Source organism: Hibiscus syriacus, unplaced genomic scaffold (genome assembly GCF_006381635.1).
Source record: "Hibiscus syriacus cultivar Baekdansim isolate YM2019G1 unplaced genomic scaffold, ASM638163v2 tig00110879_pilon, whole genome shotgun sequence".
NCBI classification, from domain to species: domain Eukaryota; kingdom Viridiplantae; phylum Streptophyta; class Magnoliopsida; order Malvales; family Malvaceae; genus Hibiscus; species Hibiscus syriacus.
The window spans coordinates 266,931-291,948 of NW_024062895.1; the positions used below are offsets into that span (position 1 = coordinate 266,931).

A 25,018-nucleotide genomic window follows, 5' to 3' on the forward strand; every position below is an offset into this window, starting at 1 on the left:
ATATATATCAAATAATTTTTAAAATATAACATCTTAATTTTGTAATTGTAAATGTCATGCTTTCCAGTTTTCACAATCTCAGCTAGAGAACGAACATGGAAAAAGTCAAGGAATTCCTCAAACTTGACAAAGAAGCAGAAGATACCGTCTCACGACTCACTGTTCACCCCATCGAGTCGGTTATGAGCGCAACTTCTACAATGAGTTCGGCTTAAGCGGCCTCCGTGTCGAGAGGGTCGAGCCTGGTTCCGTTTCCTGCACGTTCAAAGTCCCTCCTCGCCTCACCGTAAGCTATCCCCCAAAAAAACCTAGCTCAGATTCCGTGGAATTAGAATTATATCAGATCTCGATTCATTTATTTTTGTTGAATAAATTAACTTTGGTAGGATAAAAATTAGCAGCGGGGGGCATTGCGAATATTGTCGATGAAGTTGATGGGGCAGCGGTCTTGGTTATAGGTCTTCCTATGGAAGTTTCGGTCGATATGTCCATTTCGTTTCTGTTGACTGCTAAGCTCGATGTAAGTCGGCTTTTTTTTTTCACGAAATTAAGAATTTCTAGCTCCTTTGCTGTAGTGAGTCGCTTTGAATTTAGTACTGATAATTTCTTTTGATGAATTGAGTGTTTTCAGAAAGTAATCCACATCTGTTACTTATTTCTTGAATTTTGGCGTATCTTTTGCGGCTTGAATCAGTTAGCCAATTTGATCATGAATTAAAGTCGCTTGAGATTTTCACCATCTGAGTTTGGAACAATAGAAATATATGCAAGTTAATCTCCCACCCTTAAAAAATTTAAATTTTCGTATAATTTATGTATTTTCATTTTATTTTTTATTGATTATCTAATTTCTCAGGCTTAAAATTTTGTATGTTTACGTCCCCAAATTTCTAATATAACTTCTTAAATTTATTCCCTAACATAAAATCCCGCCTTCGTCCCTGATTCTAATCGAAAATTATAAACAAATGACGTGATGTCGGATCTATTTAGACCTGTAAATTGCGCTGGTTGTGTTGGTTTTGGATAGGGTCAGTTCGGGTTTAAAATTTGGGATCATTTCAGACTAACTCATTATCAGGTTCGGGTTTACCAATTAGGTTTTTTGGTTTGAGTCATCTTGGGTTTCAAATACTTTTTGGATCCGAGTTAAGCGGTTTTAGATTGTTGATTTTTATGATCAAATCGAGTTGAGTTTCCTAGTTTTCTGGGTTTTGAGTCAGAATTTGCAGGTCTAAACTTATGTCTTGTTGAATCAAAATAGAGTAAAAACTCTAATTGATCGAGAAGAAGAAAAAACTCTTTAGAATAATCTCACAAAATTGCAAAAGGGAAGAACTCTTAAGAAAGCTTTCAAATGCTTATAATTAAGCTTTGATTGTTGGATGATAAAACTCAAATACAAGTAGGGTATTTATAGGTTACAAGAAACAATCTAAACCACTCATTAAAATAAGCACTAAAAAATCTAAACCATTGAAATTAAAACATGAGAAAAATACTTAATTTTCACCTAACTAAATTGATGTAAGCAATGACATCAAAACTAAATTGACGTAAGCAATGACATCAAATTAATTTAGGTGTGAACTTATTTAGGCTAATATTGAATTTTCAACACTCCACCTCAATGTTAGCCTCCATTCTTTGAATCAAGCCATGCTTACGACGGAAATGTTCAAACTTTCCAACACTCAAGCTTTTTGTAAACAAGTCAGCAATTTGCTCATCTGTCTTGATTTGCCTCATCTCAATCTCTTCTTGCAAAACTTTTTCCCTAACAAAGCGGTAATGTACTTCCACATGTTTAGTTCTGCATGAAGACAGGATTCTCCGCCAGCCGAATTGCCGATTGGTTGTCACAATACAACGAAATTGCATAATCTACTGGTTGATGTAGATTATTCATCAACTGTATCAACCATGTACTCTCTTGAGCTGCCATTGCTGGTGCTCGATACTCAGCTTCAGTGGTTGACAATGATACCGTTGGTTGTCTTTTGCTATACCAAGAAATTGTTCCGGAGCCAAGCTTAAACACATATCCAGTTGTTGATCTCCTGGTGTCATGATCTCCTGCATAATCAACATCACAATAACCAACTAACTTGCAGTCTTCACCTTTCTTGTACAAAAGACCATAGTCAATTGTATTCTTCACATATCTCAGTATTCTTCGAACTGCTTCCAAATGAGGCTTCTTTGGATTTTGCATATACCGACTCATCACACCAACTGCATAAGAAATGTTAGGTCGGGTCAAGGTTAAGTAGATCAGACTACCTACCAATTGTCGATACATTGTTGCATCTTCCAAATCTTTTCCTTCATATGCACACATTTTGATATTTGGTTCCATTGGCGTTGAAGTTGACTTGCATTCGAGCATTCCAAACCTCTTCAACAAATCTTTAGCATATTTCTGTTGACATAGAAATATTCCTTCGTGTGTGCGATCAACCTCTAGACCAAGGAAGTGCTTAAGTTGTCCAAGTTCCTTCATCTGGAAACGAACTGATAAATTCTCCTTCGTCTGAAGAATTTCTGCCTCATCATCACCGGTTATGATTAAGTCATCCGCGTACACTAGCACGATAGCTAGCTTACCTTCATTGGCTTTGACAAACAAGCTAGAATCTGCAGGTGTTACTGAATAACCACTTTTCGTTAGAAATTCAGTAATCTTACCATACCACGCCCTAGGTGCTTGTTTCAATCCGTAGAGTGCTTTTCGCAGCTTACACACATATTCAGGATGATCTTGACTCTGAAAACCCATTGGTTGGGTCATGTAGATATCTCGATCTAGTTCTTCATAAAGAAAAGTATTCTTCACATCCATCTGCCACAAGTTCCAGTCTTTGTTGGCTACAAGTGCAAGTAAGACTCGTACGGTTGTAAGTTTCGACACTGGACTAAATGTTTCATCATAGTCTAGTCCATACTGTTGAGAGAAACCACGAGCTACCAATCGCGCTTTGTACCTCTCGATTGACCCATCTGGACGGCGCTTTATCTTGTAAACCCATTTGCAAGATATGGGTTTCACATCTTTTATCTTTGGTACAATATCCCAAGTTTGATTTTATTGAAGTGCATCGATCTCTTCTTTCATAGCTGTCATCCACTCAGAACTCTTCGATGCTTCTTCGAACGTCTCAGGCTCCATTGCTTCTTCAATTATGGCTGCATTGGAATATTTGGGATTTGGCCTTCGTATTCTTGTTGACCTTCGGAGTTGAGATTGTGGAATTGATTCTTCTGTTTCACTAGGCCCACCTTCTTCGTTTGGTTGTTGATACACGCCAGTTTTCCAAGGATTCTGAGTCACTCTTTGTTCGACATCATCGCCATTTGGATCTTCTGATTCATCTGAACTTGTTTGGAGTTGAAGATCATGTTCCCCCATCTTTTGTTGTGGCTTGTCTCCAAATTCTCTCGAATCTGGCAACACCTCCTTCTCCGAGGACCACCAAGAAGATGCTTCATCAAATACCACATTTCGTGACGTGTAGCATCTTCCACTAATTGGATCAGAACATTTCCACCCCTTTCTCTGGCTGTCATATCCCACAAAGATACTTCTAACAGCTTTCTTGTCAAATTTGCTCCGTAAATGATCATGAACAAACACATAACATACACAACCAAATACTCGAAAGTAGCTAACTGTATGTTTTATGTTCCATAGTTTCTCAAAGGGTGAAACAAATCCTAACCTTGGTTGAGGAAGTCTGTTGATCACAAAGGCTGCAGTCCTCATTGCTTCAGCCCAAAACCTTCCAGGTACATTCTTTGCATGTAGCATACTTCGACAAATTTTTACAAGATGCCGGTTTTTTCTTTCCGCTACACCATTCTGTTGTGGCGTGTTGGCACAAGTGTACTGATGACGTATTCGGTATTCCCTTAGGTATTGAGAGAACTCGTTTGATCTATATTATCATCCGTTGTCTGTGCGCAAGCAACATATCTTCTTTCCCACTTCTCCTTCAGCTGAGTCTTTGAACTCTTTAAACTTTGAGAAAGTATCAGATTTTTCTTTCATCACATACCTGGAGAAGTCATCAATGAATGTTACCATGTACCGCATACCGCTAATTGATTGTTGCTTAACCGGTCCGAACACATCAGAGTGAACAAACTCCAACGGTTCTTTTGCTTTAAACTTCGACTCGTCATATGGTAATTGGTGTGCTTTACCATACTAACATCCCGCACAGACCGTGTCTGTTCTCACATCTAGTTGAGGAAGCCCCTTAAGCATTGACTTTTTCACCATCACACTTAGCTTGGAATAGCTAACGTGACCTAACCGCATGTGCCATAGAACTGATGTCTCATTTTTCATTGTCCTGTCTACATATGCAGACTCTGCTGACATCACGTAAATTGATTCCAAACCTCGTCCCTCCATTGTTGGTGTTTCTGAGATTTTGACGTCACGATAAACCTTCACGTCTTGGGGACCAAATAAGACATAATGGCCTGATGATGTTAGTTGAGCCACAAATAGCAAAATTTTTCTTCATTCCTGGGACATGGTAAACATCTTGGAGTTGCACCTGGTTAGTATTATATCGAGGCGTAACTATTGTCTTACCGATGTGAGTTATCGGTAACCTTGAGTTGTCAGCTGTCACCACCACACGACCTCCATTATACTCAGACAGGTTTTGTAACTTCTGTTTGTCACCCGTCATATGATTTGAGCAGCCAGAATCTACGATCCAATCATTCTTGTAGTCAATTCGTTCTGGTGTTGTTACCGTGAGAGCTAATTCTTCTTCCTCCGTAGCAAATAACGCTTCAGCATCCCAACCATCTTCACTATTCTCCTTCGAACAAGAAGTAGCAGTATTACTTTCAACAGGCTTTTTCTTTGTCCAACAGTCTTTTGCCATGTGACCCATCTTCCCGTAGTTATAACACTTGCCATCGAACTTTCTATTATTACCGCGATTCTTGGATGCTCCCCTGAATGAGGGCCTCCCTTTCCTTGGTAATTTTTCACCTTGTCACCATCTTTTTTAGATCCACTGCCAGTATACCGCTGAAAAGTGCCTCTGCTTTTGCTGGTGTAGAGCGCTTCCTCTTCACCCTTCAGCGAGACTCCTCCCATTTGCTTGGCCATGGCTTCTTGACCTGCAAGCAAATTTTCGAACTCAACAAGCGATGGCTGTGTCGGCCCATCCCTGTACAGCGGTAACAAACCCTCGATATTCGGGTCTCAAACCATGGAAAATTATTCTTTTTATCCTGGCTTCCCCAATAGCAGCTGTCGGATCTAATTCTGAAATTTCATGACATATCGACTTCACATTGTAAAAGTATTGGGCAACCGCCATGTCGCGTTGCGCCATTGATAGAAGTTCATTCTCGAGAAGTTGCAATTTTGTATCGTTCCTCTTCGAAAAGAGTGTAACAAAAGTGTCTCATGCTTTCTTTGGTGTTTTAACATCCCGAATGTGCTCCAATATTTCTTCTTCAATTGTGGTCTTTAAAGCAAACATTGCTTTGCCTTCTTTAATTTTCCACTTTTGCAAGATTCCATTGGCATCTTCTGTCGCCAGTTGTGTAACTTCACCACCACCGACAACCTCCCAAAGGTCTTGACCTTGTAAGTATGACTCCATACATGTTGCCCACGTGTTGTAGTTTTTGTTGTTGAGCTTCTTGATCCCTCCAACTACTTGAAGATCACCCATCTTAACGGCAAGGCTTTGACTACACCGAACAAGCTTGAGTAACAAACGTGCAGAGTACTAAATTACTCTAAACACAAAGAAGCTCCACAAGGTTTGTAATAACCCCGACAATAACTCAAGAAATATTTTCTGATGTGGAAGATCAGTTAAAAACTACAGCCATAGAGCATACTCAGAATTTCAAGAGACCTTAAAAACGTGGCTCGGATACCAATTGTTGAATCAAAATAGAGTAAAAACTCTAATTGATCGAGAAGAAGAAAAAACTCTTTAGAATAATCTCACAAAATTGCAAAAGGGAAGAACTCTTAAAAAAGCTTTCAAATGCTTATAATTAAGCTTTGATTGTTGGATGATAAAACTCAAATACATGTAGGGTATTTATAGGTTACAAGAAACAATCTAAACCACTCATTAAAATAAGCACTAAAAAATCTAAACCATTGAAATTAAAACATGAGAAAAATACTTAATTTTCACCTAACTAAATTGATGTAAGCAATGACATCAAACTAAATGATGTAAGCAATGACATCAAATTAATTTAGGTGTGAACTTATTTAGGCTAATATTTAATTTTCAACATGTCTCTTGTTTTGAAGTTGAATGAAGAATTGATAGAATGTCTCTTACTGGTTTTTTGTAATTGGTTTTGTTCAGTCCGATACTATGTTCCATTGTAGATTATAATCTCTTTGGTCTTTCTTCTTTCATATTAGTTACTCTGTCTGTAAGAGATTATAATCCCATTGGCCATTTGCAGGATGAGTTGGAGATTACCTCAAAGGCTTTAGGACAAAGAGGAGGTTATTCTGGAACAATTGTTGTTGTTAGAAACAAAACAACAGGGGAGTTAATTGCTGAAGGTCGGCATTCGTTGTTTGGTGAACAAGCTAGCAAACTCTAGTTCCATTCCAAAATTCTGTAAGAAAATACTTCCCAAGTCGTTAGTGGATGTTTACTAGTACTATTTTACTGAACTGCTTTCATGGAAACATATTCTGTCTATAATGTGTTTCATTATTTAGCTTAGTTGTTTTTAGAAATCAGAATATTGATGGAACTCTAAATGGAATCAAAGAACCTTGGTTACTTTAAATAACTTGATTGTAAAAGCCGAAGGGTCAACCGTCAATGTACACACTCTTTGGCGTGGCGTTACAATGGAACATCCCCAGTGGGGTGGTGGACGTTGAAGCCTAGGCCAAAGGAAGAAAGAGAGCAAGTCCTTTTATATGAGAGGTGAGAATTCCCTTATCCTGGTGATGCAATGCATGATCGGAACTACGATCAGTCCAAAAGGGATCATGGAAACGGATAAAGATTCATTTACTTATAAGGAGATACAAAACAAGAAGTTTGATAATATCCTTGATTTGGAATTTACTATTTTAAATAATGGTAAAGTACACAAACGATCCATTGACTATAAGGTATTGTTTTGTTGAGTTTCCCAATTATTGAAAGTTACAAAATGATCCCCTAACTATAATACATAACTTTGTAGGGTCTTTTATTGTTAAGTTACAAAAGTTAATAAAAAGTTACAAAATAGTCACCCGACTATTCATATGTTCCAAACTTGTCATTTTCCATTAAAAATAACGCTGTCTGAGTTGGACGTTAACATGTTCACTGGGATATGATAAAATCTGATATCAAAGTTGTTTGAGCTCATTTTGTGATTCAAGTCTCTGTTTACATTATATCGTTGAGTCAATGTGTAACATCCCAAAATACGGGTTAGTGACCAAAATTGTAAAATTTCAGAATATGGTGATTAAAGTATAATAGTTTAATAGTTTAATGATTTGTTCGGAAATATTTCCTAAAAGTTTATAGTAATTATCCAAAGAATTAAAGGGCAAAATAGTCATTAGACTTGAAAATTAAATTAATGATATATATATATGGATAAGGATGGGAGATTTTCCAGAAATCCCTTCTCTCTTTTCTTCTTCATTTCCTCTTCTCCACGTGTGAAGCCAAGCAAAGGTGAGTTTTCTCTTGAGCTGAGTATGTGCTGAAATTTAAGTTTAGTTTTGATTATTAAATGCTAAGTAAGATTAAGGAAGGATTAATTTGCTTTAAAACAACAAAATGAAGAGTTTAGGAGGATTTAAAGATTTGGAGTTTTTGAATGAAATATCGAAATAAAGTTTATATGAGAATTGAAAGTTGAATTTGACTTGTCATCAAGTTAATTAAGGGATAGGAAGTGTTAGAATAGGAATTTGAACATGTTGCAAAACTAGTATAATTTTTGCAATTACATAGGAATGACTAGATTTGAAGTTAAAGAAGTGATTATGGAATAGAAATAAGTTTAAGTATGTGTATTAAAGTTAGGAGTATTAAAGGAAGTGAAATAGGAAGGTTTGAGTTGAAAATTGATGATTTTCGAGCTTAGAATACAATTTCTGGGTAGAGGGAACCGATACCCTATGAATGGGAATTGATTCCCCCTCTTGAACGAAAAATTCCAGTATGTTCAGGGGGTATCGATTCCCCTGGGGGGGTATCGATTCCCCCTAAATGAAAATATAGAATTTGATTCATTAAACCGGTTTAAGTTATTAACATCAAGTTTAAAGTTTAGGCTTCTGATAGTTGTTTTGAAATGATATATTTATGTAGATATTGAGCCTAAACAAGTTCCGGAATAATCAAAGGATTATAATCGAATCAAAGCAAGGCTAAGGTGAGTGCAATTTAAATTGTACTTATGTGATTGATCAAACATTGGCTTGCGATGAGTCAATGATAGAGTTACTATGGTAAGAAGTAAATTATATAATGTTATGTGATTACTCTGTGCATTAGTACATAGAAATGGATGTATGTTTATATGTTACATGATTTACATGCTTACATGAAAATGCAACATATGATATTAGATATGTGCTTACACATACATTTGATATGTGATAGAAGAGAAGGAACATATGATTATGAGATCAAGGATTACACATACATGTGATACGTGACTGAAAAGAAAAGATATGTGTTTATAAGAGAAAGAATATGAATAAGTAATGTGGACGGTCATAAATGATAATGCCCATGTTATGTGATATGAGAGCTAGGGGTATAGTTGGCATGCCAAGGGTCGAGGGTTACCTATGTTCTTCGGGACATATGGACTGTTTACCTATGTTCTTCGGGACATATGGACTGTTTACCTATGTTCTTCGGGACATATGGACTGTTTACCTAGGTTCTTCGGAATATATGGACTGGTCCTTCGGGACATTGATCGAGCTGTGGTGACAGCATATGTGTGGACAACCTCAATGTACTCACATACCTTAAGTTCTCACTAGTGTACATGGGCTAATAAAGTGATTAAACAAGCATACTGAATGTGATATGTATACGATGGGTTTATAAGTGGTTTGAAATGTGTTACATGAACCGTATGATGTTATGTGTGTTTCTTAATGATAATGATGGTATATGTTTATGTATGATTTATGTTATATGAAATATTATATATTTTTTTATATGCCTCACTAAGTCAACGACTTAGCGTGTTATTGTTTCACACGTAGGTTTCGAGAAGAGTAAAGAGTAATGCGAAGCAAGACAGGTCAGTTCTCCTTACCAAATGTCAGATCAGAAAATATATGTATTGTATATAGAGTGTAGTTGGCATGTAGTCTAAAGATAAAAATTGTATGAACTCTGATATATTTGTAAATGTTTTGAATAAGTTAATGTTATCAAAGTTTTTAAATTACTCACTTTTATACGAATAAATGTTTGAAAAGTCAATGTGACACTTCGGACTCGTATCCGGGTCGGATACGGGTTGGGGGTGTTACATTTAATGGTATCAGAGCTAAGGTTTAGCCGATTCTCGGCATAAACCGAAGTCCAAAGTGTAATAAAATGTGTACATGCCACATAGAGTGAAAATTTCTGATCTGATAGGGTAGGAGTGTGATGTCTTGTTAATAGAGTTAAATTGTTATGTGATATAAGATAAGTGAATACTGAGAATGAGTTATGAGATATATATATATATATATATATATGTTTATATAATATGATAGATGATATGTGAACATATACAATGACATATGTTATATGATATGAATTGGATGATCATATGCACACGTGATATGTAATAGAAGTAAGGATATGAGCACATGAATATAGAGCTTCCAAAGTGAAGCACAAGGCGATAGACCTGAGGTAATAGCATTCACCTGCCCTGGCCAGGCAGGGAGAAGAGGGAAAACCTCAGGGAATGTCTGTATAAGATTAGAGGATGATTCATGATGTTGAATGATATTTCGATGTGTTTTTAATTGTATACTTCGTTAACTCATAGAATGAATGTATCGAAATAGTTAAAAGAGTTATGAGCACCCGATCTCAAGGGTGAATTTGGGGAAGGCTCTGTTGTTACAGATCTTTGGGTATATGATATGAAGATAATGCTAGAAGATGTTCATTTCTCCATAGTGGAGAAATTAAATTGAGAAGTTTGTTATTATGTGGATAAGATGGAATATGGTGAACGAGTGTCACCATAAGGATGTTAAAAGATCAAGTGACGCGGTTATTGTTTGTAAAAGAGTTTGTATTCTAGATGGAAATAGTTAGCATTGGCTAACAAGAGTATGTGATGAAAATGTAATGGAATTATAATATTGACAGGTTATGATAACCAATATGAAGAGGATTTGGATACAGTTGTATAGTTTGATCATTGTAAGGTGTTGTGGTGAAGAAGATAAAGATTTGTATGTTTAAAGGAAATACAAGTATAATAGATGATAAAATGAGGTTCTGTACAAGTAAGGTTATTATCAAAGTTATGAAAAGATATAGTTTAGTTATATTATAAGAAGATTTTGATAATGAAAGGATTAAAAATGATAAATGATTATAAGAAAGTGCAGATTATAAGTTTGATTAGAAGTAAAAAGTATGTAAGGTTATATGAAGAGATTATGTGTATCGTAATACAGACAAGGATGAAAGATTGAGCAAAAGTTTGGATTGTGGTGAATTAATTAGGAAATGAGGAAAGAAATCAATTGATTGATTTTTGATTTTGAGTGATAAGAATTGATGTTACTGTCTACAGGATAAGTAACATTATATGAATGAAATCAGAGTTATGAATTTGAAACAAAGGGATAGTATTGTGTATAAGAAAGAGTGTGGAGATGATAAGGATTTGTACTTTAGAATGAAAGAGTTAGCGTTGACTAACAAGATTTTGTGATGAAATTGTATTGGATATAGTTGTATATTTTGATTACGTAAATGTGATAAGTGAATGAAGTGAGGATTATGGAAGTGTAAATGATAAGTTCGATATAGAAACCCGAAAAGTGTGCAAGGTGATGTGAAAATATTGTTTGACTCCTTAAAGTATATGTTTAATCACAATTGAAGAAGATTTAAAGTTGAGTTTTTGGTCAAATGATGACGAAATACAAGTTTGGTATGGTTATAAGGTAATTAGAGAGTTATGAAGAAATAGATGGATTTGATATAGAGCAGTGAAAATTCGAGGGCGAATTTTCTTAAAAGGAGGGGAGATTTGTAACATCCCAAATACGTTAGTGACCAAAATTGTAAAATTTCAGAATATGGTGATTAAAGTATAATAATTTAATAGTTTAATGATTTGTTCGGAAATATTTCCTAAAAGTTTATAGTAATTATCCAAAGAATTAAAGGGCAAATAGTCATAGACTTGAAAATTAAATGATATATATATGGATAAGGATGGAGATTTCCAGAAATCTCTTCTCTTTTTCTTTCTTTCATTTCCTCTTCTCCACGTGTGAAGCCAAGCAAAGGTGAGTTTTTCTTGAGCTGAAATTTAAGTTTAGATGATGCTAAGTAAGATTAAGGAATTAATTTGCTTTAAACAACAAAAAAGATTTAGGAGATTTAAAGATTTGGAGTTTTTGAATGAAATATCGAAATAAAGTTTATATTGAGAATTGAAAGTTGAATTTGACTTGTCATCAGTTAATTAAGGGATAGGAAGTGTTAGAATAGGAATTGAACATGTTGCAAAACTAGTATAATTTTTGCAATTACATAGAAGACTAATTTGAAGTTAAGAAGTGATTATGGAATAGAAATAAGTTTAAGTATGTGTATTAAAGTTAGGAGTATTAAGGAAGTGAAATAGGAAGGTTTTGAGTTGAAATTAATGATTTTCGAGCTTATAATACAATTTCTGGTAGAGGGAACCGATACCCTATGAATGGGAATCGATTTCCCCTCTTGAACGAAAAATTCCAGTATGTTCAGGGGGTATCGATTCCCCTGGGGGGTATCGATTCCCCCCTAAATGAAAAGATATTTGATTCATTAAACCGTTTTAAGTTATTAATATCAAGTTTAAAGTTTAGGCTTCTGATAGTTGTTTGAAATGATATATTTTATGTAGATATTGAGCCTAAAACAAGTTCCGGAATAATCAAAGGATTATATCGAATCAAAGCAAGGCTAAGGTGAGTGCAATTTAATTGTACTTATGTGATTGATCAACATTGGCTTGCGATGAGTCAATGATAGTTACTATGGTAAGAAGTAAATTATATAATGTTATGTGATACTCTGTGTGCATTAGTACATAGAAATGGATGTATGTTTATATGTTACATGATTTACATGCTTACATGAAAATGCAACATATGATATTAGATATGTGCTTACACATACATTTGATATGTGATAGAAGAGAAGGACATGTGATTATGAGATCAAGGATTACACGTACATGTGATACGTGACTGAAAGAAAAGATATGTTTTTATAGAGAAAGAATATGAAAAGTAATGTGGACGGTCATAAATGATAATGCCCATGTTATGTGATAGAGCTAGGGGTATAGTTGGCATGCCAAGGGTCGAGGGTTACCTATGTTCTTCGGGACATATGGACTGTTTACCTATGTTCTCGGACATATGGACTGTTTACCTATGTTCTTTGGGACATATGGACTGTTTACCTAGGTTCTTCAGAATCTATGGACTGGTCCTTCGGACATTGATCGAGCTGTGGTGACAGCATATGTGTGCACAACCTCAATGTACTCACATACCTTAAGTTCTCACTAGTGTACATGGGCTAATAAAGTGATTAAACAAGCATACTGAATGTGATATGTTCTTTGGGACATATGGACTGTTTACCTAGGTTCTTCAGAATCTATGGACTGGTCCTTCGGGACATTGATCGAGCTGTGGTGACAGCATATGTGTGCACAACCTCAATGTACTCACATACCTTAAGTTCTCACTAGTGTACATGGGCTAATAAAGTGATTAAACAAGCATACTGAAGTGATATGTATACGATGGGTTTATAAGTGATTTGAAATGGTTACATGAACCGTATGATGTTATGTGTGTTTCTTAATGATAATGATGGTATATGTTTATGTGATTTATGTATAGAAATATTATATTTTTTTATATGCCTCACTAAGTCAACGACTGTGATTGTTCACACGAGGTTTCGAGAAGAGTAAAGAGTAATGCGAAGCAAGACAGGTCAGTTCTCCTTAAATGTCAGATCAGAAAATATATGTATTGTATATAGAGTGTAGTTGGCATGTAGTCTAAAGATAAAAATTGTATGAACTCTGATATATTTTGTAAATGTTTTGAATAAGTTAAATGTTATCAAAGTTTTTAAATTACTCACTATTTTATACGAATAAATGTTTGAAAAGTCAATGTGACACTTCGGACTCGTATCCGGGTCGGATACGGGTTGGGGGTGTTACACAATGCTTGAAACATTATGTCGCCGAGTCAATGCTTGAAAGCGACGACGATGCCAATAGACATCATTAAAAATATAAGTTTATCATATCCTAATCAACATGTTAACGTCCAACTCAAAAAGTCATCATATTTTAACGGAATGACGAATTTATAACATGTGAATAGTCAAGTGATCATTTTGTAACTTTAATAATTGGGGACTCAACAAAGCAACATCTTATAACCGGGTGATAAATTTGTAACTTTTAATAGTCGGATAACTCAATAAAGCAACACCCTATAATCGGTGAACCATTTGTATACTTTAGTCTGTCAATAATTGATTTCTTAATCTTATTGGTTTATCTTAGAATTAATTTCTTTAAATGTTTTTAGAATCTTAATTCGTGGCCACAAATTTGATTAAGTGTTAAACTCAAATTTGAAGCCCAAAACGTGAGAGACCCAATAGCCTCGTGTTAGCTAATTAGCCACTCTTCAATTTTTATTCATTTGTGGCTTCCATTTTCACTCTCGTTGTCAATTATCAAAGTGGACACACCATGGTCATAACAGCAATTAAATTAATGTAGAATGTCTCTAAAAATCCAAAACCAATATATATAGAACAAATACTAATAAGCACCAATATATATTAAAATTAATAAAAGAAATTTTTAGATTTTATAAGCGATATATTAAAATTTTGAAGCATAAAATAAGTAAAGAATTAATCATATATTATAATATTATAGACATCCGATTATAGCTGCTTCCATGCATTAACTTGTCGCCAATTTTGATTATTTTGTACTTATTGCTTAACGTATAATTAAATTTCAAACTCCTTTCTTTAATACTTATTTAAATGCTTTTTCTAGACATTCAATTTGGATTGGTTTGACGACTTTGCTTGTTGGTTTAGCGAAGCCTTTGAACACATTCCTTTTTAAAGAATAAAATATTTATTTTTCTCTATTTATGAACAACTAATTTTGGTATACAAATATCTTTACATAGTTTTTATTCACCATCTTATAAACTTAATAATATTTTTATATTTGATGCTATGATAAAATATATTATTATTAAAATAAATGATAACATATATTTAAAATAAAGTGTTTATACATTATAAAATAGTTATAAGAAAATGTAATTATATTTTCTTATAATTATCAGTAATTTTTCTTTTTAAAACATATTTGATTGATAAAGTATAATTAAATATTATTTAATGAATTTATTAATTAAAAATAATTACAAAATAAAAAAGCATTATAGATAATTGCAGTCTCTACATGTATAATCTCTTCATTTCTCAACTCTTAGCTGGATATATGAACAAACACATAATTTTATGTTAGAGAGATGAATTTTTAGAATTTTAAGAGGAGGTGAACGTATAAAACTTTGAGGAAAAAAATATATTATCAATATAAAATATAAAAAATATCTAAAACATATGATAATTTGAATTTGCACAGAAATGAATATCCCACCTCCTCGCCTCCGATCTATCCCTGGTGGGATATATTTTGAAGTAAACAAAAGTTGGATGAGCTGTTGTTACCGGTCGAGCACTAACCCAAAGGAAGCTTTAGCTTTCACAAACAAACTCCACTATACATTTAGAGAGATAGAGAGAGAGAGAGAGAGGCATATCCATGAAAGATATCTCCCAACTAAAAGTATTTTGTTGGGTTAACCATTCTTTGCATCTATCTTCTACCCACCATTTCCACCCACTTCCCTTCTCGAAGGGCTTCATCAATTTCTTGAAAAATAAGTACTCATTTATGACTTTTTTTAAAAAAAAGAAGAGAAAGAAAGTTAAGTGACAGTCATTCAATATTCAACATATTAATCATGATTATTACATGTTTATCTATTTTTTTAGTTATTGAGTCATAGTTCAAATCTCCTCTAGCTTTCAGCTTATTTCATAGAGAATGCTTTTGCACAATAACCTTATATAACTTTAATCATTGGGGAATTGCACTTTAATGTTACGTCTCTAATTGTTTTGAAAATAATCTGATAAATTTCATATATAAATACTAAAAATCAATTTGACACTATTTAAAAATATTAATATTATTTTAAAAAATGTAAAAAGAAATCAAAATTCACCATTAGTTGTATCCACCAAGGAAATTATTTTTATTATTATTATTATTAAATCTAAAACTATAATTTAAATTTTATGATGAATAACTTTTGAATGATATCCAGGCTTTGTTTTAAAAGAGAACAATTATGATGCATATTATAAACATCATGCCCCTAGGTGATACTAACAATAATTTTAACATGAAAAATGGATTCCTTGGTTTCATTTATTGCAAAGGGACATAAAGGTATTCAGTGTTGTCCTTTTAGAGTAAACTTTTGCCTACATATCTCTTGTTCTAATTATTTAGCATCGCCGCCACGAAAACCAAACCACAAAGAAAGAAAGAAAAAATCCAAATCCAATGAAATATCATTTTTGTGACATAAAGACACCATGCTATTCATAGTTCACATCATATTTGATAAAGGGTAGGGTTTGTTAGGGGTATGATTAGGTTGAATCAGGTGAAAAAAATGATTGATTTACGAGTATCATTTTATCATTTAAATTTTATTTAAAAAAAATTCAAGTCAATCTTTTGAAATTCAATCAAGTCAAATCAAATATATTGAAATCCTTGTCGGCCACCGTACCCGATGCCGTCCTTGTCATCTCCCTAGTCGGACAACGTCATCCTTGTTGTCGGGATGGTCGTCGAGGTTGCGCGGAGTCGTTGTCGAGATGGTTCGTCAGTTTTTCATGATTTATAGTTTGTTAGCTACTGTTATGGTGACTGCTCGTTGGGTAATTGGTCGTTGATGGAGGTGCGATCGAGTGGAGGTTCGATTGACGGCAACGATGACAAGGGCGACAGTCGGCGTGGGTATAGAGATTAGACTTAAGGTTTTCAAAGTTTGGGGGAGGGTTTTAAAATTTTCAAAATTTGGTTTTTAAAAAAATATAATTTTAAGTTTTTTTTTTCAAATAAAATTTTTAAAATTACTTGAACGCGACACGTGTCACTTAATGGTGGAATTTAACATCCATTACGGACCATGCACCTAAAGTGGTAGTATTTGTAACGCTATGCACCTGGATTGACCGAAACAAAAGTTTAGGCACCTATATAGGAAAAACGGTATAGTTTGACACTTATTTTTATATTAAACCATTATTTTATTATCAAATATTTAAACACTAATATTTAAATATAAATTATGTAAACACTAATTATTTAGATGAATTAATACTGACGACGCTCTATCTAGCCTAACCAATTTTGGATTGCTTAGTTGCTTTCTGTAGATTTCTCGGTCTTACTACAGTCCTTGAAGTCGAGCTTTGTGGCATCCTTGAAGGTCTTCGAATTGTATGCTAAAATGGTTTTGAAAAGGTTGTTGTTCAAAACGACAGTAGTGAGGCTCTTCACCTGCTCCCCCACGGTCAATGGAAAGTCCTTTCGTTTTGGTGCGATGCATCTATAATAAGCCTTGGTTCATTGAGTTCAAAAAGATCTTTTGTGAAGCAATGAGTGTCTCTCTATTTTTGATTCTTTTCCGACCTCATTGCTTGATATCCGGCACTCATGGTCTACCTTACTCTCGTTTGAGAAACTAGTGTATTGGCTTTTAGCCTTTCTTTACTATTCAAAAATAATATTATGAAATAAAAGAATTCATTAAAACATGTGAAGAATAAAAATACTAAATAGAATAATATTAACTAAATACTTATAAAATGTGTCTTTATCTTAGATGACATCATAGGTTATTTTTATAATTATTTTGTTTTGGTGTCATCTACTTAAATAATTAAAATAATGATATTATATAAGTAAAATTACCCATATTAACCTTCTCTTTTAATAGAAGCTTTCGTCATAATGGCTTAATTATAATAGCCAATTCTACTACTTTTTGGGAGATCTCAGTTGTACTAACCTACCAATCGAATGCTGGAACATAACCTTAATAATTGCCAATTAACTCAACGACTAATGCCCACAAATGGTTAAAAGAGAAAGCACAAAGTGAATAATTAAGAACTTGTTATACTTTTTTTTTTAAATAGTCTGATGTGATTATAATGTAATATATGTTTAGAATTTTCTTAATCAATTGATAATGTACACACTCTGTAGACATAACTGTTCAAACTCACGATCTCTAGGGAGAACAACATTCCCTTTTACCACTGAGATCACTTTATGAGTTCGTCACTAGCTATAATTTTAACATGAAACATAAAATAAAATCATTGATTTCAAAAGGGAAAGAAATTGTAACGATATTGATTGTTATCATTTTAAAGTGATTAAAGGGATAATTATTATCCCTAGAGGTCTCGAGTTCGAATACGATGTCTGTAAAGGTATTTGAACGTTCTTTGTCAAATGATTGAAAATCTTTCGAATTGATATTACATTGAATTTATCTCAGATTAGTAAAAAAAAATATGTATTGAGATATATATATATATATATATATATATATATATATAAATAGTTACTTGATATCTATACTTTTTTTATAAACAATTTTAATTAACAAATGACAATAAATTCAAATTATTTGTAACAAAATAACTTTTTTTAGAATTAATCACTGGTATTCGATCTATTAACCGATTAATCCAGATCGGGTACTACAGTGACGAGGGCGATCCTCCCAACCCAGTTTGCTCCATTCTCAAACACCAAGATTCGAACCCCTAACTTTACTTAAGGGACCTAATGCCTCATACCACTAAACCAACTAGTTGTTAGTGTAACAAAATAACTTTAACCACATTGTATCAAATAATAATTTGTTTATATGTTATTTGATACAGATGATGAAGAAAGTAATTTTATAAACAATTTATTTTTTATATTTTAAAAAATATTTTCATAGATATTTATCATTATTTTAACACTATTTATGAAATTATTTTATTTGTTGACAGCATATCAATCTAGCATCTTCGCCAATAGAAAAACTCTAATGAAGTATGAATTTTGCGGAAGTAAAAGTCAATTGTTTATTATTCACACCTCTCATACATCATTAGTAAAGGAGTAGGGTTCAGCAGACGGCTGATTATAAGTATTGAATAAAATACTAATTATTGTTGAAAGATAACGTGCATGGTGAGCTAAGGTGCACGTAAATAGTGTGCTCTCTGTTGTACGTGAGCTAAACCTAAGGTTGTTGGGTTATTAGTCCAGTAGTTAGGTTGGTAAGGTGACGGTTTTCAGCCCTTGTAAGCTATAAACCTAATGTACTTCAGCTGTGTATTTTGACTGAAAATAAAAAATGATGTTTTGAGTTCTTTCTTGAGTTTCTAATAATTATTACGTTAATATTGTCTTATTTTTTAATAAATTATATAAATAATTATTTATACTTAATGAATTGTTGTGATATACATTTATATTTGGTTCCCAGTAAAAGATTATTACTATTTTATTTTTGATTTGTCTTCATTTTCGTTAAGTGATAAAATAATATTAAAATTTAGTAATATTTTTATCAAAATTTCGAGAATAGCATTAACTCATTCCTTAATATTTATCAATTCTTGCTATTTTAGATAAAATTGCTTCTAAAATAATGAATTTTCTTTGTATCAAATTATCAATTCATTTATTGCATATTTTTAATTAGATAATTAATTATTTATGATATAAATTTATAAAATATTTTTATTTTATATTAGTAAAATATTTAAATGGTTTTTAATCTTTAATATAATTTTATTAATATTATGTTTGTTATGACTCTAATATTATTTTTTAACATATTATCTAAATATTTAGCTCATAATATAAATTCAATTATGATAAAGGAAGCTTATTCGACCTTGAGCTATATTTTTATAGGAGAGTTTGGCTTGAAAGCTTATGATAATAACATTATCATAAGTTGTTTAAATTCACTCGAATTACTTATGCATTTTTAATCATCGTTTAGTATACTAATTATATTAATAAAATGTTAATATAATATTTTTATAAAATTTAGATAGTGTATCGAAAATAATTTTATGATTTTTCATATAAATATTTTAAGTTGAATACTAGAAATTTAAATTATTAAAAGAAAAATATATCACAATAACAATTTGATAGAATTGTTTCAAGATGGTAATATGTTCTCTCAACTAAACATTATTAGTCTCGATTCACGTCAAATAAATTAAATAAGATAAGATAACATTTTTAATAATGTGTCGGATAGTATTATATTTTAAGAATTATATTTAGAAAAGTAATCTTTCGTTCGTTAGAAAAAGGAAGTGAAAAGAATGAGCAATTAGCTTGGTTTCTAGTTGCTACTGTCATGTGCTTGACTTCAATGAGGGGTTTGGAAATCTATCAACATTGTGGTTGAGATCGGGTGTACTTTACCCCAATACGGTTGGGCCAACCTCATGCTCATATGGCATCGCCATATCAACTAGCTTAGCTTCCAAATGTGTCTTTGTTTGATAACTACTTTTGTGTCATACACAAGAAATCTCTCTCTTGCTCAAATTTATAAATGCTCCCTATAGTAACCCTTTTTAGCTTATTTAGTCCCTCTACTATAATTTCATCATTTCAGTCCCTCTACTTTTTGGTCAAATAACTACACCACTTATCTTTTAAAACATTTGACGATGTGACATGAACAATTTTTTTTTATATATATAATTGGATAAAAAAATATATATTTGAAAAAGCAGTAGAGGGACTAAATCCACCAGAACCACATAACACAAGGGCCTTGTACAGAGTTTTGCTATTTCTGTGATTCCTCCTTTGACTTTGCCCCAGCCCCCTTCCCTGTGAAGAATTCTTACGTTCCACCTAACTAAGCAAAAACGACATGGCAGCAGATGCCAAACGAAGCTTTTGCCTCTTTATAAGTTCGTTTGGTCTTCATAAACCAGATCAGTACACCAAGAAACAGCCAAACCAAATTCTTGGAGAGAAAAAGAAAACATTAATTTGGGGTTGGCGTTGAGTGAGTGAGAAAAAGAAAAAAAATACTGGAGATGAAACCATGGATTCCAGTCCTAATGCTTTTAGCTTGCTTATGGTTTCCAGCTTCAGTGGAGTGCATGGTTCGCCACTACAAGTTCAATGTAAGTTATATTTTGCTCAAATGGCTGTTATACTTCCCTCCCAAAGTTTATACTTCCCTTAATCATTGCCCTCCCAAAGTTATAAGTTATGTAACTCACACCCATTAGCATAAAATTCTACGTAATTCGTTCCTTACGGAATTAGTAAAGAAGCTTAAATAGTTAATCTGCTCGTTCCAGCTACCTTGATTAGGGTTTTGATCTGATATATAAAAACACATTTATTAACTAAAAGTTGCAACTTTCTGAGTGCAAGAAGAAATGGGAAAAATAGTTTATACTTGTACAAGTATGTATATATATAGTGGCGGATGTATGTGCTTTTGGGTGGATATGTGTCCACCATAAAATCCAATTTTTTTACGTTAATTGTCAATTTTACTGATGTGTTCATCCTGAAATTTTATTTATGTCCGTCTCATACGAAAAATTTATGTTATTCTTACATATGTGTTCATCCTGAAAAATATTTCTCTACATTGTGAAGTAAATTGGTATGTATTTTATGTCGAATAAGGAACATATGTAAGACCTTATACTAGCGGGACAAATTTAATAAAATTCTAAAAAAACAAAAATATATTATCAATTGAAAATATAAAGAAAATATTTAAAATATTTACTAATTTAAAATTTTCAGAGATAGCACCCACCTTTCTGTCCATCCTGCGTCGAATTAATGTCTTGTAAACTCCACTCGTTTCATTTGTAGTCCTACGTCCATTGCATGTTTCATGCACGTAATGCTTTCCAATTATCATTCCTTTTTCTTTTTGGCTATTTTCTATAACGGGCTTAACGTGCTAATCTTAAATTTTCAAACTACAGTTTGCGTACTTAATTGCTAAGATGACCAACGCACCAACCATATGTGTAATCTTGTAGCAGACGACTTTGATTTTCGCACAAAAAGCTACCAATAAAAGCATTTATCTTTCATCTGTGGACGAAATTAAATTGCTCTAAATTTGGAGACTAATAACCGTATAAAACAATTCCAATTTCAATGGAAATATTTTACAGGTGGTGTTGAAAAATACGACAAGAATGTGCTCAACCAAGCCTATTGTCACTGTGAACGGACGCTACCCTGGACCCACTTTAGTTGCCAGAGAGGATGATACAATTCTTATCAAAGTGGTCAACCATGTCAAATACAATGTCTCCATCCACTGGTGAGACTCCAAATTGCCCACCATCGATTAATTCATTGATTATGGATCTTTTATTCACGTCACTTTTTTTCTCAAAGGCATGGGATTAAGCAAATACGCACGGGTTGGGCGGATGGACCGGCATATATAACCCAATGTCCGGTTCAACCAGGGCAAAGCTATGTTTACAACTTCACCGTCACCGGCCAACGGGGCACCCTTTGGTGGCACGCACATATACTGTGGCTAAGGGCAACCGTCCATGGTGCTATAGTTATATTGCCTAAACGGGATGTGCCTTATCCTTTCCCCAAGCCCCACAAGGAAGAGATTGTTATCTTAGGTGAATGGTGGAAATCGGATGTTGAAGCTGTCATTAATGAAGCTTTGAAATCTGGCTTGGCCCCAAATGTCTCGGATGCACACACCATCAATGGCCACCCGGGACCCATCTCTGACTGCCCTTCAAATGGTAAGTAAAATAGGTAGTATATGCTCAAAAAATTTCTTAATCGATTAATAATGCATACATATTAGATAAATACAACTGCTCAAATTTAAATCTTAAGAAGAACAACATTACTTTCTACCACTATTTAACATCATTTTATTTAAGTTAAAAGGTTCACGTTGATTCTTTTTTTTATCCATCTTAGGGTATACATTGCCGGTTAAACCGGGGAAGACATACATGCTTCGAATCATCAATGCTGCACTGAATGAAGAACTGTTCTTTAAAATCGCCGGCCACCAACTCACTGTTGTGGAAGTTGATGCCACGTACGTGAAGCCCTTTAAAACAGACACCATTGTTATAACCCCGGGGCAGACGACGAATGTCCTTGTCGCAACCAACCGCGGAGGCGGAAAGTACATGGTGGCAGCCTCAACTTTCATGGACGCACCGATTGCGGTTGACAATGTGACTGCCACCGCCTTCTTACAATACTCCGGCTCTCTCACGAGTGCCGCCACCAACATCACATCAACCCCTCCGAAAAACGCCACCTCGGTGGCAACCAAATTTATCAGCGCCCTACGAAGTTTGAATTCCAAACAATACCCTGCTAATGTCCCTTTAAAGATCGATCATTCCCTTCTTTTCACCGTCGGTCTTGGTATCAACCCTTGTCCTACATGCGTTAATGGGAGCCGTGTTGTGGCTTCCATCAACAATGTGACCTTCGTTATGCCGAAAATCTCTTTACTCCAAGCGCATTTCTTCAACATAAGTGGAGTTTTCACCGGCGATTTCCCAGGAAATCCGCCGGTTCCGTTTAACTTCACCAGCACGCAAGTAACGAATTTCGCCACCAAACAAGGAACAAAGCTGTATAGACTTGCGTACAACGACACCGTTCAGCTAGTCTTGCAAGATACTGGGATGATTACCCCAGAGAATCACCCTCTTCATTTGCATGGATTCAACTTCTTTGAAATTGGGAGGGGACTGGGGAATTTCAACCCCCAAACGGATCCTAAAAACTTCAATCTTGTTGATCCTGTTGAGAGGAACACCATTGGAGTACCATCTGGTGGATGGACTGCTATAAGGTTCAGGGCAGATAATCCAGGTAAGGCCAGTACGGATTAATTCGACCCGAAATAATCCGAATCCGAAATGACTGATTGATTGATTTGTGTTGTGATGCAGGGGTTTGGTTCATGCATTGCCACTTGGAAGTGCATACGACATGGGGGCTCAAGATGGCTTTTGTTGTGGACAATGGAAAAGGGCCTAATGAGTCACTTTTGCCACCTCCAAGTGATTTCCCAAAGTGCTGAAACTGAAGATCAAAATGAAGACAATGAGGGTTGGAGGAATACATGAAAAGGAACAAAAACAAAAAGCAAATTTTATACAACGGCTGAAAGCTAATGACTAAAGAAGAAGAGTTCATTTGGAGCAACCAACGATTGTTGCTCTGTATTCAATAAAAGATGGTTTAATTTGTTTTTTGTTTTTATTATTATTATTATTTCTCTTAAATTTGGTTTCTTTATAATACCAATTTGAGCTGTAAAGCTCTGAATGTGATTTTAATGTAGAGGTCCCAAATCTTCATTGTAGTCACAATTACACTGTTTGAAATGAAAATAAAGTATTTTACCATTTGTTTCTATTAGCAATTTCCTTTTTAAGTAGTCGTTGCAGTATTATTATTATTATTATTATTATTATTATTATTATTATTATTATTATGGGCCGTAAATGAAACTAAACATATCATATTCGATTTTGATTCAGTTAAAGTTCGATCAACAGTCGATTTGAATAGATTCGACTCGAGTTCTTAATGAGGTGATACGTATTATTTGATATCCGACTCGAAAAGCTCGCGAGCTTCTCGATAAAATAATAAATTAATTTTTTTAAAGATTAATTTATTACTAATATTAACATTATATGTTGTTTTTTTTTAAAAAATGCAGTATAAAGTTTTAATGTACTTAAGGTTCAGGTTTGAGCTTTAATTGAGCTAAGCCTGAGAATGTTTCGAGTTCAAAGTTGAGCTTCAATTTTTTATTTTGCTTTCGAGTTGAGCTTGACAATTTTAATCTTTCGAGTTGAGCCGAACTTAATTTTAAATTTTTCAAGTTAAATCGAATTCAATAATACTCGAGTTTGATTCAACTCGTTTATATCTCTACCGATCTATAATCGTTATCTTACAAACAATTTTACCTAAATCATATATAAGATATTTGTGCATTACACCTTATAAACCATGTAAATAGTAAGTCTTTGGTTAGTAAGCTTCTTTATCCATATACTAGTCATACATACTTGTTACATAACTGGATCTTGGCCGTTCACTAATCTTAATTTGGTCAACAAGTAGCATGACCCTTCCTTTACCAGATACTGAAAATAAATAAATAAAAATGCCTTTTTCAGTGCTAAATTCGTGATCATTGTAAATGTTTAATTTTTAATTTTTATATTTTTAACAAAAGTATTTACATTCGCGTTTTACCCTAATGTTAAGTGTTAACAAATTGTAATAACTTTCATCATAAATGGTAAATGTAAAAAGTAAACCACACTGTTCACCTATATATAATTTTAATTAAATATTAAGTTTTCATCAATATATACAAAAAGAATATCAAAATTCACAGTTCAAGGCGAAAATGGAAGACCTACAAGCACATAAAACTAAAATAACTAGTTTTCATTTTTTGGATAAATTTGTATTTATTATCCAAGAAGCAGTTAAACTGCTACAAAAAGTACAACTTCAG

At 33.6% G+C, this 25,018-nt stretch overlaps 1 protein-coding gene and 1 pseudogene across 1 annotated transcript; both read left to right on the plus strand.

Moving 5' to 3' along the window:
- The first annotated feature begins 127 nt into the window (after positions 1-127).
- Positions 128-6,621, plus strand: LOC120144047 (annotated as a pseudogene).
- Positions 6,622-20,447: 13,826 nt separating this feature from the next.
- Positions 20,448-23,578, plus strand: LOC120144024 (laccase-4-like). The gene is made up of 5 exons (XM_039158189.1): positions 20,448-20,618; positions 21,642-21,793; positions 21,871-22,244; positions 22,429-23,346; positions 23,427-23,578. The coding sequence occupies exons 1-5, from the start codon at positions 20,529-20,531 to the stop codon at positions 23,555-23,557; spliced, it is 1,665 nt and encodes a 554-aa protein (XP_039014120.1). The 5' UTR covers positions 20,448-20,528; the 3' UTR covers positions 23,558-23,578.
- Positions 23,579-25,018: the final 1,440 nt, after the last annotated feature.